The sequence below is a fragment of the Eptatretus burgeri genome, chromosome 9, assembly GCF_056783735.1.
Source record: "Eptatretus burgeri isolate ZD-2024b chromosome 9, Ebu_testis_v1, whole genome shotgun sequence".
Lineage (NCBI taxonomy): Eukaryota > Metazoa > Chordata > Myxini > Myxiniformes > Myxinidae > Eptatretus > Eptatretus burgeri.
The window spans coordinates 51,049,856-51,066,496 of NC_140969.1; the positions used below are offsets into that span (position 1 = coordinate 51,049,856).

A 16,641-nucleotide genomic window follows, 5' to 3' on the forward strand; every position below is an offset into this window, starting at 1 on the left:
CTTCCACAGTAACATCCACGGGGTAACATCACGGGGTAACATCCCTGGGTCAGATTGCGGGAGAGTGTGTTGGAGTGGTGCTGAGGTGTCGTCCACCAGACGGCGGTCTCCTTGGGTTAACCTGAGGCGGTCCCTTCGGGTGGGTGCCTGGAATGTCCTATCCCTAAGAGAGGATGATCACCTGTCTCTGTTATCATCTGAGCTCAAGCGTTTGGACATCGGGATTGCAGCTCTCTCTGAGGTTCGGAGACCGGATTGCGGCGAGATAATGGTGGGTGGTTACACCTACTATTGGTCTGGTCGCCCTGATGGTTACCATACCCAAGGAGTTGCTGTAGCTGTGTCCAATAAGCTGACCCCAATGATAATTGAGGTAACACCGGTCAACGAGCGTATAATGAGATTAAGGATTCGTCACTCCTTAGGTGTCATTTCCCTGGTCTCTGTTTATGCTCCGACTGAGGCGAGTGACCTCACCGTGAAGGATGCATTCTACGCCACACTCGAGTCTGTGGTTGATCAGTGCCCCAGACGAGATACACTTCTAGTCTTGGGGGATTTCAATGCATCGACTGGAACGGATAGGGATGGTTATGAGATGTGTGTTGGTCCCCATGGGTCAGGAACTATGAACCAGAATAGCACTAAGTTCCTTGACTTTGCAAGAAGTCATGGACTTAGGGTGGCTGGTTCATGGTTTCAGCGCCCACAAGCTCATCGCTGGACTTGGTATTCCAATGCTGGCGGTGTGGCAAAGGAGATTGACCATGTCCTCATTGACGGTCGTTGGAGGATGATCCAGAACTGCAGGGTCTACCAGAGTGCTCAGTTCCTCAATACTGACCACAGGCTTGTTGTAGCAACTCTAAAGCTGCACCTTAAATCCTGGAGAATGGTACCATCCCAGCCTAGGCTGGATGTTGCCAAGCTCAGGGATGAGAGAGTAGCTGAGGAGTTTGCGAACAGGCTGAGTGGACGCTTGGGGGGGGGGGGGTCTGGGTGCTTTGGGGGGTCCTGAAGAGTTGTGGAGCGCCTTCAAGACCACCGTCCTTGATGTTGCCGGTGGATGCCTTGGAGCTCACCGCAGGGCAAAGAAGAATTTTGTCTCTCAAGGGACACTGGATACCATTGACCAGAGTTGCAGGGCCAGGTTGAATGGCAGAGCTGAGCTGTTCAGGGAGCTGAGGCGTAAAACTGTACGTGCACTGAGGGTGGACAAGGAAGCCTATGTGCGAGGAATCTGGGAGGGGGTAGAGCATCACCTGTGGACAGGTGATTCTCGTCCCACTTACAGTGGAATTCGCGCATTACGTTCATCCAAGCCCATCCCTCGGAGCACTGCAGTTCGAGCAGAGAGTGGTAGGCTCTTGACAGAGTCTGAAGTGAAGGCCCACTGGGTCAGTTACTTTGAGCGGTTGTACCAGGCTGATCCCCCAGCTGTCGAGTTGGACGTCAAGGGTGTTACAATCCCTGTTGCCGACCCTCAAATCAACTGTGGTCCACCTTCGCTTGTGGAAACACGGGCTGCGGTGAACCAGTTGAAACGGAGCAAAGCTCCAGGGATCTGTGGCATCCATGCCGAACTTCTCAAGGCTGGTGGAAATGCTGCACTCGTGTCGTTGCATGCAGTTTTGTGCTCTGCCTGGAACACAGGCATCATCCCAACTGACTGGAAGAGGGGCCTTGTTGTCCCTCTCTGGAAAGGGAAGGGTGATCGCCAAGACTGCAACAACTACCGAGGGGTGACGCTGCTCTCAGTGCCGGGCAAGGTCTTTGCTCGGATAATTCTTGATAGGGTTCGCCACCATCTGCTTGAGCACCAGCGTCCAGAGCAGTCAGGCTTTACACCAAAGAGGTTAACGATTGACCGTATCCTTGCTCTTCGTGTCCTCACCGAACGCAGATGAAAGTTTCGGCAGGGGCTGCTTGCAGCCTATGTTGATCTCTGTAAAGCGTTCGATTCAGTGAATTGGGATGTCCTCTGGAGGATTCTTGGTCTTCGTGGGGTGCCACCAAAACTGATCGATCTGATGTCTGAACTCTACTCTGGTACTGAGAGTGCTGTGAAGTGTGGTGGTACCATCTCTGACTTATTTCCAGTTGTTACTGGAGTTCGTCAGGGATGTGTACTTGCCCCCACACTTTTCAGCACTTGTATGGACTGGATTTTAGGGAGGATGTCGGAGAGATCAAGTTGCGGTGCATCGTTTGGGAATGTCAAGATCTCGGACCTTGATTTTGCAGATGATGCAGTCATCTTTGCGGAGACTTTAGACATCCTCTTGGGGGCCCTCGAGGTGCTGAATGAGGAGTCGGAGCCGTTGGGATTACGGGTTTCTTGGGTCAAAACTAAGATCCAGGCTTTCGGTGACATCTTGGATGCTGCTGTCCTGTCTCTGTCTGTTTGTGGTGAGGATGTTGAGGTCGTGGAGAGATTCACTTACCTTGGCAGTGATATTCATGTCTCTGCTGGCTGCGAGTCAGAGGTCAATAGACATCTGGGTCGGGCCTGGGGAGTCATGGATTCACTGGATCATGGGGTGTGGCGCTGCCGGTACCTGTGCGGGAGGACGAATGTCCGAGTCTTCAGGTCCTTGGTACTTCCAGTCTTGCTCTATGGGTGCGATACTTGGACTCTGACCAAGGATCTGAGACGGAGACTTAATTCCTTTGGTACCAGGTGTCTTCGGAGAATCCTTGGCTATCGCTGGTCGGATTTTGTGTCCAACGAGCGGTTGCTGAGAGAGACTCGGATGAGATTTGTTACCTGCATAGTCCGTGAGTGTCAGTTGCGGCTGTATGGACATGTGGCTCGTTTTCCTGATGCTGATCCTGCTCACCAGATTCTCTCAGCGAGGGAGTCTCATGAGTGGAGGAGGCCAGTGGGTCGACCACGTGCCTCATGGTTGCAGCAGGTTGACCATCATCTCAAGGAGATGGGGATGGGCCTGGCATCTGCCTGGGGGATGGCCAGGCAGAGGCCCCTGGAGTACCGGCGGAAAGTGGACGCAGCGACCCGCTGTTCTGGCACATGCTCCCATACCTGACCTGACCTGACCACCCTTCCCCCAAGACCACCAGCAAATATAAAAACACCCCTATACACTGGATGTAATTGGCCCACACCTGAAGGAGTAACATGACAAACAAACACCAGTCAGTGAATTATAGATCTATAGTGTGGGTTATTTTTTTAATGCTTTCATTCAATCCAAATGGGAATGTCATTCTTAATTCTTTAATCCAAGAAAGTTCTCTACTCTTACACACTTGTGTGATTGTTTTATCTTCCACCCTATCCTTTTTTCGGCCATGACTGCTTTTCTTTTCTACAACCCGAACACTGAAGCTCACATTTTTACATTACCCACAAGTGAAGTGATGAGTGAGTCATGGACAAACAGTAGTTTTATCTGGGTTTCTCGTACCACTCCTGTGTGCATTCATTCTTACATTACATCCCTGTTTTGTATCATCAACGTATTGCATCTCACATTTGCTCCAAGTCAATAAGTAAACTATGTTTGAGGTTTTATTTGTAATGAATTCTTTGGTTTCTCTTAACTTGTAAGATCTAGCCATTACTGTACAATTAATGATATTGTTTGTGGCAAGTTCGGACAAGTTTTGAAATTGGAAATGCCACATTTACGCACTTTTGATTAAAATAAGTGTTCCCCGTTGGTTAACCACCTCCTCCAGCCAGGTTATTTGGTGAACTGCAGTATTACCTTGTCGAGTAACACAAATCCTCTGCGGATGGTTAGTCCCCAGGGAGGACAAACACACGCGCACCCGCGCGCGCGCGCACGCGCGCGCACACACACACACACACACACGCACACGCACACACACACGCACACGCACACGCACACGCACACGCACACGCGCACACACACACACATCCTTTCTTGACAGGGTGGGTTGGAATTGTGAAACCTTTCGAACGGATTCATAATAGTCTCTCTTGTTTTCCCATGAATTGTGTACTGCATGTGTACTTTAATCTGTTGTATTTTAACTTCACATAGATTTCTCAGAATACTGAAACTAGTCATTTGCTGAATTTCTTTCTTCCCTGACTTTGATCTCCTTTCAACCTCCTTTTCCTTCCCTACCCATACCATGTACACTTCCCTCATCTTGTATACTATCTTTCTTTCTCTCTCTTTCATCCTCCATTCACTCACTTTAATCGATTTTGATTTTCACATTTCGCACCCAGATTGCATCAATACTGATAAAAGGCAGTGTGTGTCTCTTCCAAAACGCCAAAACTATCAAACCGAGCAGCCTAAAACTTTGCATGCATACTTAGAAGACACCAAGGAAGTGGAAGAGTGAAAATTGGGTGTTTGGGTCAATTAAAACACCCTTTTTGAAGATAATTTAGGGGGGTCCTCATCACAAAAAAAAAAAACAAAATAAGCCTTACCAAGATGGTGTTGCGCCATCTTGGTTAGCCCTCTGTGGCTGCAGGAGCCGCCATTTTGTTCGGCCTATTCAAACACGCCTCGACTTGAAAACACGATCCACTCTCATGGACTCATTAAAGCACATATATAATCGAAATATTATGTCAGATTTGAGAACCGGATCTGGTGAACAAAATAAGTGTCAAAATCTGGAGAGAAATCCGAAAATTTAAAAAAATTAGCAATTTTTATAACTTTGTGTATTTATTTAAGCAAAGCATTAAATTAAACTTTTTCTAGTGTTCAGACTATTATGAGTGAAGCAAAAATTATGGAACGTGTAGAAAGTGCAAATTCATTGAGTGAAGGGCTTCACAACCCCCTTTTGCAATCCATGATGGCACAGTCCACAGGGTTCCTTTTTTTGGCAATTACATACACAGTGTAATGTATCGGGCAGGGAAAACTGTTTGAGTGCACCATCAGTCTTTTATTGTGCTCCACACACAGAAACCTTGGAACTGTTAGGAAGCCCAGCTATGTTCCCCCCTCCTAATGACCCCGCTTCCCGTTAATCTGATACATGAATACGTGACACACAGTTTGTTGTTTTCGTTTTGGACGATTTGCTAACATTACAAAATCTCCATATGTGGGTTTCAGAAGGTGCAAGGGATCCCTCGCAGGTCTCAAAGTATCCACTGTCGTGTGTGTGTGTGTGTGTGTGTGTGTGTGTGTGTGTGTGTGTGTGTGTGTGCGTGTGCGTGCGTGCGTGCGTGCGTGCGTGCGTGCGTGCGCGTGCGTGCGTGCGTGCGTGCGTGCGTGCGTGCGTGCGTGTCTACATATGGGGTTTCAGAATGTGGAATGGAGTCCTTCCAGGGAGTAATGTACTCAATGGACAGGGACGAAAACTCTGAAGTGGGAACAACAGGTTTTATTCGGACATGGGCACAACACATCACATCACAGCACAGCATCGGAACATGGGTGGGTCACATGACTCCGCTTAGCCACGCCCCGGTGCATCCATGTATACATGCACTATCATAAACTACTGATACATCTCACAGGGCGGGCTCAAAGTATCCACCTTCAGTTTTGTAAGGGTTCACAATTCATGGATCGAGCTGTGAAGTTTTGTGTTTTCAAAGTTTTGTGCCGATGGCTCTCTTTCGGATCGTCGCTGAGCCCAGGACAGTTTCCAACTGTAGTTTGTTTGTGGTGATATTCCCAGGGATGGTTTTTAATATCTCTATGAGGTTCTTCTTCATCATTCCCATGAGGTTCTTCGTCATCACTGGTACAACTTTGGCATTCTTCAGTTTCCAGGATCTTTTCACTTCATGCTTGAGGTCTTGTTTATTTGGTTGTTTTCTTCATTTCTGCATCGTTAGTTCAAAATCACCGGTATTAACACCTCAATCAGAAATGCCTTCTCTTTTTTTTTGCACTTAAGTATGATGTCTGGTCTCAATGTTTTGTTTTCAATGTTCACGCCCGATTGGATCATAAAGTCCGTCCTATATGAGTAGTACCTCAATGCTTTCAGTGATTGCTTTTGGTTTATTTTCCCACAAATTTTCTGGAACTGGGATATCAAAGTTTTTGCAGATGTGCCAGCGGATTACTTTACAAACCCTGTTGTGTCGTTGTGTGTCCAGCTGTTCTGATATGTTTTTTTTGTCTCTTTTTAGATCCTCATAGAGGATCTCTAAGTCTTACTCACGTTGTTGTTCTTGTGGACTTTTTTGATTCACAGCCTACAGTTTTCATCGAAACTTCCTGAAACTTGGCTTAAGGCCCTGTCACACCTTGACGATTTGGCCAGCATATGTCTGACGTATGCAAAATTTGGCTAAAACGCTGGCACACGTCGAATACGTTATGGGTAAGTTTGTATACGTTAAGAGCACGCTGGCATACGTCGTAGTACGCCAAGGTGTTAGACAAATTTTCCATGCTTGAAATTTTTCGACGTATGCCAGCGTATGACTCACACGTTCCGCATACGCTGGCCATAAGTTGTAGGCACATTACACGATCGTTGACACACGTCGACACATGTTACTTGTACGTTACTCATAAGTCGAAACACGTCGAGGTAATGTTTAGCATACCCGAAACTTATTTCTAACCTATGAGGAACGTGTTGTAGGCACGTTACGCGATCGTTGACACATGTCGACACACGTTACTTGTAGAAATTACTTGACACACATTACACACGTTACTTAACTGCACTAGAAATCCAAGTGTCAATATCACCGTCAAACCGAAGAAAAAAAAAAAAGAAAAAAAAAACAGTGAGTCTGGAACACTGACGCTAACCATTACATTGACGTATTTCGACTTATGAGTAACGTTCAAGTAACGTATGTCGACGTGTGTCAACGATCGTGTAGCATGCCTACAACTTATGCTAGCATATGCGGAATGTGTGTCATACGTCGAGTACATCGAGAAATTTTCAACATGCTGAAAATTTCTTGACGTACTACGACATATGCCAGCGTGCTATTAACGTATACAAAACTTACCCATAACGTATTCGACGTGTGCCAGCTTGGTTCGGTAAATTTTTTTATACGTCGGCATACGCTGGCTAAAACGTCAAGGTGTGACAGCGGCTTCACACTTCGATGTCTAGTGCGATTATGATTTGAATCAGAGCGCAGCCTATGAATAGCCTACACCACGTGATCGTCGGCGATACGCTGCCGTGCTATGCATAAGTTAGACTATCGTTGGGCATAGGTTGTGAACGCCCACAACACACTCAGCATTCGTTGGTATAGTTATCTATATGTGATTAAAACGTTCTGTGTACGTTACTAATACATTATGCATCCGTCCAACATGTTATTATACACCCAAAACTTAAAAAAAACATCAATAGTTCAGCGTACACCAGCGTTTTACATCCATTTTGAGACCTTGCCATACGCTGGCTAAAACGTCAAGGTGTGACAGGGCCTTTACATATGTAAAAATACACTGCGCAGACATTAATGATCTCCGATTTTGAAAATTCCTCCGAGAAAAACAAGTGAAATCCTTCAATACAGCGCGTGTGGTGAAGCAAATGAGTACACTAATGTTATTGAAAGAACCACTTATGACTTTGCCACCAATATCTGCCATAATTGTAAGTAAATTTCAACTACTAATGCATGACGAAACACTTGTTTATGGCTAATATTAAAGAGAATGATGGCATAAGAAGAACCTAGCTTTCAGCGTTCGGCATTCGGCGCGAAATGTCATGGTGGGTGGAAATGACGTCTTTTGTTCGTTCGTACATGAGAGGGGAGCTTTTCTTGGTTTTTTTTCCGTCAAGCAATAAATTCAATGGTTTTCACATATATAACACATTAGTTTCACAAATTTCCATTGAAATACTCGGGTATTTCCGTCAATTGTCACCATTTTCGTTGAGGTTACGCACTGCCATCTACCGGACAGCCGTCATTGGCTCACTTGAGGCACGTGGGTGGGGGGGGGGGACACCGGGGACATTTCAAACTCGGTACAATTGTATACAGCGCACGCGCTGTAAAAAGTTATGATGTCAAAATATCTCCGCGAATGGAAATCGCCGAAAAAATTATCCCTGAAACTAGGCAAGCTTTTTGAATTCTGTTTGCGGGAATCAAACAGGGCATTAGCAGAGTTGAATTACCGCACATATGATACATCACTTTGACATCATATCAATTTTTATGACATCATTCCTATTTTTTGACATTTTTTGTTTTTTGTTTCATTTGTTTCACAGCCTCCAGTTTTCATCAAAACTTCCTGAAACTTGGCATATCTATCTATAATTCCAGCAGTGTGTGTGTGTGTGTGTGTGTGTGTGTGTGTGTGTGTGTGTGTGTGTGTGTGTGTGTGTGTGTGTGTGTGTGTGTGTGTGACCGCTGTTTCTCGACAACCACTGGTCCGATCTCATTAAAACTTGCCAGGTATATTGCTGGGGCCCTGTGGATGTGCCTTTTCAAGGTTTGATGTTAATCAGACAAGTGGTTCCCAAGTTATGGCCATTTATTTACCAACCAATGAAAGGAAATGCTGCTGCGTAGGCGTGTCTGCGGAGGCCGGTGCGCGGCCGGCCGACGATGATGTCACGTGCCGTGCCGGTTACGATGGGGATCGGTGCCTTAGTTACCGTGGCGTATGAGTGGCAATGGTCAATGGCAGCGAATGTCATGGCAAGCAAAGACAGGGAGGTAAACTTGATTTTAATTTTGATTTTAATTAACTCTGTGTGTGTAAGTATCACAGCAGTTGTTACTTCAATGCAAGTGATAATTCGTGGAATGCATGTGAACATTCCGTACGGGCGCGCACCACTTCCAGATAGTGATGACTTAATGTATTCTAATAATTTCTCGATTTCTTATGTGCATTTATAGATAAACACAATGGCTCAATCCAGTCGTCGTTTATGGGAGCGAGGGAACGGCCTGTGTGGTTGTTTCTGGCTTGCAGTTTGAGTTTTTTGTGGGGGCGGGGGGGGTTGCACGTTCGGGCACGCACGTACGGGCACGCGAGAGCGAAGGACGGCCTGTGTGGTTGTTTCAGGCTTGCGGTTTGAAAGTTTTTGGGGGGGGGTTAGGGGTTTGGGGGGGGTGGTGGCACGTACAGCAACGCACATATGGGCACGCGAGAGCGAAGGAACGGCCTGTGTGGTTGTTGTTTCTGGCTCATGGTTTGAAATATATTTCTTTTTTCCACATACGGGCACGTTCTCGTATATGTAAAAATACCCTGCGCAGACAGTAACCATCTCCGATTTTGGAAATTCTTCCAAGAAAAAAAGTTGACGTCATAATATCACCACTAATGGAAATCACCGATACCATTATCTCTGAAACTAGGCAAGCTGTTTGAATTTTGTTTGCGGGAATCAAGCCGGCCATTAGCACAGATAATTTATCGCAAACCTGATACATCACAATGACGTCATATTCGTTTTTATGACGTCATCATAAAGAGGACGAGGATCTCAGCTCATTTGAGCTTGTTTTTCGTGTTTGGTCATTAAGCGTCACGTTATTCTCTTTGTGAACCCACCTCCACCCCTCAATTGTCTTTTTTTTTCATACTCTCCCCCACCCTTTTCTCTCACTCTATCCAGTGCCGGATTATCCACTAGGCCCGTGAGGCCCGGGCCTTGGCCTACGAAAAATATTTGGCCTACGAAAATTTCCGACAACGTTTTTTTCAGTCTGAATTGAACACTCCTTCAGCACACTAAAGCGCGTGAAAAATTGTCTTCGGTCGACCGTGGGGCAGGTGCGTGTGTCCACGCTCGCTCTGCTCTGTGTTGAATCTGAGCTGATGAAGCAAATCGATTTCTCCGAAGTGATCGCGTCGTTTGCCAACCAAAAGGTACGAAAGAAGGTGTTTCAGCAGGGTGGAAATTGAATATACATACATTCCTCCAAATTTGTTTTCTGTATCGTTCGTTTCTCAATTTCGAAGCCGAATTGGATATTACAGGCACTTGTATCTATCTATAATTCCATCAATGTGTGTGTGTGTGTGTGTGTGTGTGTGTGTGTGTGTGTGTGTGTGTGTGTGTGTGTGTGTGTGTGTGTGTGTGTGTGTGTGTGTGTGTGTGTGTGACTGCTGTTTCTCGACAACCACTGGTCCGATCTAATTAAAACTGCCAGGTATATTGCTGGGGACCTGAGGATGTGCCTTTTCAAGGTTTGATATTAATCGGACAAGTGAATTCCAAGTTATGGCCATTTATTTACCAACCAATGACAGAACACGTTGCTGCGTAGGCGTGGCCGATGAGGAATAGATTCTCAGCCGTGGTTCCCATTACAGATTACAACGTACGGACTTCCAGATAGTGATGACTTCGTGTATTCTAATAATTTCTCGATTTCTTATGCGCATTTATAGATAAACACAATGCCCCAATCCAGTTGCCGTTTACGAGAGCAAAGGAACGGCCTTGTGTGGTTGTTTCTGGCACGCGGTTTGAAAGTTGTTTTTTTTTGCACGTACGGCCACGCACGTACGGGCACGTACTAGTATTTGAAAGTCGGAGAAATAGCCATTTACCGCAGTCTTTCCAATTAAATTTCATGTTCAAAATCGTCGTTTTGGTCACTCTTGAATTTGGCCGACGAAGACCTTAATCCGGCCCTGACTCTATCCCCTCATAAAATGCAGCATTCTCCATATATATGTATATATATATATATATATATTTATATATATATATATATATATATATATATATATATATATATATATATATATATATATCTATATATATATATATGTATATATATATATATATATATATATACATATATATATATATATATATATATATATATATATATATATATATATATATATATTTTGGCACGCCCCTTTCTTTGTTCCACCATTAGATTTTTGTTACTGCATGAAATGAAACAAGATTTGGCACATATACGAATTATATTATTGTCTTCCTTCTGAGGCCCCTCAAAATTCGTTTTGATGCATTTTCACAAACTCCAACGGATTCCATTCAAATTCGGTACGATTATGGCTTTCGGTCCAACTTAGGTCATTGGCTATAACTTTTTTCCATAACACTTCCGATATTCAAAAAAAATCGATAAATCGATATCCCTTATGGGATTTTCCAATCAAATCCACTCAAGTTTAAGGCCTATGGGGGACGCAAATTTCCACTTTGCCCCGGGCGCTGTTTACCTCCGCTACGCCAAGCTGTTAGGGTTAGGGTTTGGGTTAGTGTTAGGGTTAGGGTTAGCTACCCTAACACTAACCCTAACCCTAACAGCTAACCCTAACCCTAACCCTAACAGCTAACCCTAACCGCTAACTCTAACCCTAACCGCTAACCCTAACCGCTAACCCTAACCCTAACAGCTAACCCTAACCCTAACAGCTAACCCTAACCCTAACCCTAACTGCAACCCTAACCCTAACCCTAACCCTAACAGCTAACCCTAACCGCTAACTCTAACCCTAACCGCTAACCCTAACCGCTAACCCTAACCCTAACAGCTAACCCTAACCCTAACCCTAACTGCAACCCTAACCCTAACCGCTAACCCTAACCGCTATTTAGGAAATTTGCAAGAAAGCCCGGGCAACACCAGGCTTTATTGCTAGCCCGAGCAATGCCGGGCATTACTACTAGTATATATATATATATATATATATATATATATATATATATATATATATATATATATATATATATATATATATATATACATACATACAGGGTAGCCCGAAAGTTACTTTACCCCTGATAAATTTCTCGCACTTCCCTCTGCCCTTGCCCCCTCGCCCCTCGCCCGCTATGATATGCGGAAACACTGACTCAGAAGAATGATGGAGCACATACAGATACAATGACAAATTAATTATTGTAAGTACTGTACAATAAAACCTGTATATTAAAAGAGTTCAAGAACAATGCTTCACTGGGAAGGGGTAAAGTGACTTTCAGGCCACCCTGTATATATGTGTATGTCTATATATATATATATATATATATATATATATATATATATATATATATATATATATATATATATATATATATATATACCGGGGGCTGCAAAAGTAGGTATACAGTAATTATATACTGGTACATTCCTTACTGTATACCTACTTTTGCAGCTCCTTGTGTTTGTGTGTGTGTGTGTGTATATTATATACATATATATATATATATATATATATATATATATATATATATATATATATATATATACATATACATACATACATATATACATACATATATACATACATATATACACACACATATATAATATATACATATACATATACACATACATATTTTTCTCCCCCCACTTTATTGACCATTTGGCGAAGTGACGGTTTGTATTTGCGAGTACAAAATAAATCGGTGGTGTTTACCAAAATTAGCCATCTAAATTCCCTTTTTTATTGTCCATTTCAATCCAACTCAAATTCTTCCATGTCACGTATGTGATATATATGGCTCAGGTCCTCCTGTCAACCATTGATTTGTCATCAGACTTGCTGATCCCTCCTCGCAGCGTGACGCAGTTCATGAAGACGAAAGAGGTTTTGTTTCGACCGGACCTCAGCGACCCCGAAAGATGAGCGTGGGCGTGGAATTGGTTGTTAAATGCATTAAAAAAAAGTTTGTAAACGGGGTAATTTTGAATGATAAGGAGGCGGAGCGTCGGGGAGGAGTAGTAGTAGGAGGAGGAGGAGGAGGAGGAGGAGGAGGAGGAGGAGGAGGAGGAGGAGGAGGCGGAGGTGTAGGAGTAGGAGTAGGAGTAGGAGTAGGAGGAGGAGGAGGAGGAGGAGTAGTGTTGGGTTGTGCGCGCGCGTTGGGTCGGTTACGCCCCGCCCCTTTCCGCTCCCCCCCCCCCGCCAGCAAAGCGCAGCCCGTGCAGCGGACGCTGCGATCCCGGCGCTGCGTCCATGTTGGCGGCCGTGGGCACGAGGGGCACCGCGCGCCGCGCGGCAGGTGAGCAGAGAGCGCCTCGGAGATCATGGCGATGATCACGACGCTCACTCGAATCGATATACGACGCGCACACGCTCCGAAGCGGAGTCGCGATGCGGCAGTTCGGACGTGATTGCGAATTGTCACGATTTCCGATGTACCTGCATCCGTCGGGATGACGTGCCGGGCGGACGCCTTGATGTTGATGGACCCGTTTGGCTGTGATTGGGGCTCGGCGAGCCGCCGGGGACGGGCTGTGCGCACGTGTACCACATGTATGATTATTGGAGTCCATCTGCGTTTTCCATAAACAAAGGGCTTGTCATTTGACGAACCGGTACGACAGGTATAAAGGGCAAAAGCAGAGGCTCTCGGTGTTGTATCAACTCGTGCGCGTTCATTGACCAACACTCCCTCGTGTTGTTGTTATAAATCCGTAAATGATGTTTTTAATTATTATTTTCATTAAAAAAAAAAAGCAGGATTATTTAATTATTTTGTTTTTGCTCCTGCCGGTGTACGTCCCGTACATTGCGGCACGGTTATGTTACCTGTACCGTGCCCGGAGAGCCTTGTGTGTCCGTGAATGAGGAACGGTAATAATGCGAATCACGTAACGAAGTGTGAATGGTGCGAGACGAGATGTGCGCCCACTTCACGCGTTTTTTAAAGGGTCGCTCGTCAGAGGAAGGCACGGCATGGTGAGCCAGACGTACTGGCAAAGTGACTGTGCAAGCACGACACGAGGGTACCGCAGATTACGGCACAGATCGGGGGTTGTCATCTGAGCTCCACGAGATCAGGACGCTGCACCACATGAGTGCGACGGCGATCTTCGCACGGTGAGAGAGAGAGAGGAGGGAGAGAGAGAGAGACAGAGAGAGAGACAGACAGACAGACAGACAGACAGACAGACAGACAGACAGACAGACAGACAGACAGAGAGACAGACAGACAGACAGACAGAGATCCTCTTCGCTAAAAAACACTCGACGTGTTCCTGGGAGTTACAATGACCCAGTCCCAATTGGTATGCTCGGGCACTGCCTTCCCATCGTGTTTGTTTTCCAGTTTTGGTTATATCCTCCTAACCCCACTCCCTCCGTCCCTGGACACCAACTCGAACTCCTTTCTTCCCAAGACCCCCAACCCGAACTCCGCCTCCTCCCTCCCTCCTGAGACCCCACCCGCATTCCCGAGACGCCAACCCGGTCTCTCTCTGTCTCTGTCTCTCTTATCCTAACCCTCTCTGAGACCTTGACCTTACCCCCCTCCCTCATCCCTCTCTCCCTGTCCCCAATGATTTATGGGTTTTTTTTTTTTAGTGTCAGAAGCATGTTTGTGTATCAAATCCAAGCGATTTGTCTTGATGCAGGCTGATTTATACACTAAGTTGTGTGCATGCCTTTCTGGTCGTTATCATGTCCCCCTCCCACCTGCCACCCTCAAACCACAGCCCAAAGCTCAGGGACATCGAGTCTGTGGTCATTTTGGCGATTGACCAAGCGGTTTATTGATCTTATCGTTGTTGGTTATTTTAATTCCAAAATGGACCAATTGTACCCACAGATGCCTGGACGCGGCGCCGTTAGTTCCGACAACAGGCAAGCTGCCTGTTGCCAAGTTATTAAATGGTGATGATGATTATTAATCCCATCAGTGAAAAGGCTACTTGTGTGTTTGGTGCTTAAGGAAACTTAGGGGTATTGGCATTGCGATTCGCAGAAACCTGACATGGTTCTCTTGAAAAAGAAAAAGAAGTAAACTTGATCCGACTGGATTTGTAGATTATCATTATTTATTTATTTTGAAACGAATGAAGTTTTGTCGTAACCAGTGCAGTGCCAAGATGGTGATGGTGAGAGTGTGATTGTACCGGGTCTGGATTTTGGCTGTTAACGCTGTGGACTGGCCATTTTTACAGCTGTCACGTGCACTATGGAATTTGGTCTTGCAGCAGCAGGGGAAGCTGGACAACGTACCACGTGATGGCAGCTTGCATTGCGAAGCCGTGAGATGACTGATTGGCATCTACTCGTGCACATGTGTGTGCCTCCAGAACACTGCATTTGAAGACGCAGTGATGGGAAAGCGCCAGACGGCACAGAACGACAACGGGGCCTCGGCGCCCCCTCATTCGCCTGCCTGCTGCTTCTGCTGGTGCTGCTGCTGCAGTTGTTCCTGGTAAAAAAAAAAAATAAGTGGGGAGCGGGAAAGAATGTTTGAAAGTGGCAATGATTTTTGCACGGTGAGGGTTGACACACAAACTAATGTAAAGAAACATTCAGACACCCTTTATCATCACCCTATTCATCCATCTTCACCACCATCCTGTCTGAAAGGGTGGCGAAGAGGTGACGCACTTGCCTTTGAAACTGCCTACTCGAGGAAGGATTTCGCAGGCAGGGCTTTACAACAAATGGTGCGTCATCTTCCGGTTGGACATTAAGCCGAGTCTCCTGTCCATCTGCATTATCTTTGGGGGGCATTTAAAAAACCACGGTGTTTTTGCAAAGAGGCGAGTTATCGCTGGCACTCTGAACAAATTTCAAATTCCTGCCCTGAGACGCAGGGTCGTTCCTCAGTAATGATGCAACCGGTCATCCCAATTAGTAATTAAATTCCAGTCCAATATTCATTCACTTATGACACCAACTGTCGTTCTTTACTCTTGTGTCCTCTCTTTGTGAGTGCCACCACACATCTTTTGGTCTTGTCCACCACTTTCCATCTTCCTTCACGCTTTTCTTCAAACATTGTATTTATTTTGACTCGAGTCCATCTCTGCCCCTTCTGCGACCTCTTTTTTTTTTAATTTTTTTTAAATTCTCAACACTTTAGCTGCAGTAACACTCTAGGTCTATTAATATGATGTTCTGCTATGATTTTATCGAATGATGCTTCAATCAGATTTTGCAGACACTCGTATCTCTCCATAAGAGACTCGAAGCACCAGCGACGTCGCTTCAGAGCATTGCTTTTTGATTCCAATTACCAGTGACCTAGGACATTATTACATTCAAACCAGGCTGTGAAAATTCTGCAGTTAGCTTTTTTTAAGATCCACTCAGGAATTTCACCAAAACGAACCAATGATGCCTGTTTTAGGCTGTGGACTCACCTCTCAATGCAATTGATGCAGGAATGAGTTTACTTGGCAGTGTTGCATATTAGGGCTCAGAGAAGAAGTGATTAAGCATAATTGTTAAAAACATTTTGGCAAAAAGATGTGAAGTGGTGGTCTTCTGTCTGCTTTGTGATTGTAGGGGATCTGATCTGATCTAATATGAAGATTGGGCTGCCAGGGTAGCCAACCGTGGAGGTACGCACACTCCCCTTTGAGTTGTCTACCCTGGGATTGAATCTCATCCCAGCTATAAACTGTCACCCTAGTGTTTCCCAAATATGGTGATGCAATAACGTGTGTGTGTCCATCAGATGGACATTGAGCTCAGTATCTTGCCTGCTGGCATTATCTTCTAAATGGTCTGGAGTCCACAGTATGTTTCACGAAGGAGGCTAGTTATCGAAGGCATCCAAAATAAATTCCAAATTTTCCCCCACCTTTAATTGAGTATCCTGTGTTAGAGTGGTAATCTGTGTAGGATTGTAACCTCATTTCAAGAAACTGCTCAGACACAACGGATGCTCCTGGTGTGCGTGCACTCACGATGTGAAGATTAAATGAACAGTGAGCTGTTAGTCATTTGCCTTTGTTACCTCCACAACCGAAGG

The 16,641-nt window shown here is 45.2% G+C and overlaps 1 protein-coding gene across 6 annotated transcripts in view; it reads left to right on the forward strand.

Moving 5' to 3' along the window:
• Nucleotides 1–16,641, forward strand: part of LOC147020118 (regulator of G protein signaling 20-like) — a 195,137-nt gene that overhangs the window by 145,215 nt on the left and 33,281 nt on the right. The window contains exons 1-2 of one of the 6 annotated variants that reach the window (XM_085895144.1): nucleotides 12,808–12,927; nucleotides 14,966–15,090. In XM_085895144.1, the coding sequence (XP_085751270.1) occupies nucleotides 14,990–15,090 (101 nt within the window). In that variant the 5' untranslated portion in view covers nucleotides 12,808–12,927; nucleotides 14,966–14,989. Of the gene's footprint in view, nucleotides 1–12,807; nucleotides 12,928–13,578; nucleotides 13,749–14,830; nucleotides 15,091–16,641 lie in introns of those variants that run through there. The other 5 variants (XM_085895145.1, XM_085895148.1, XM_085895147.1 and 2 more) reach the window with 5 other exon arrangements.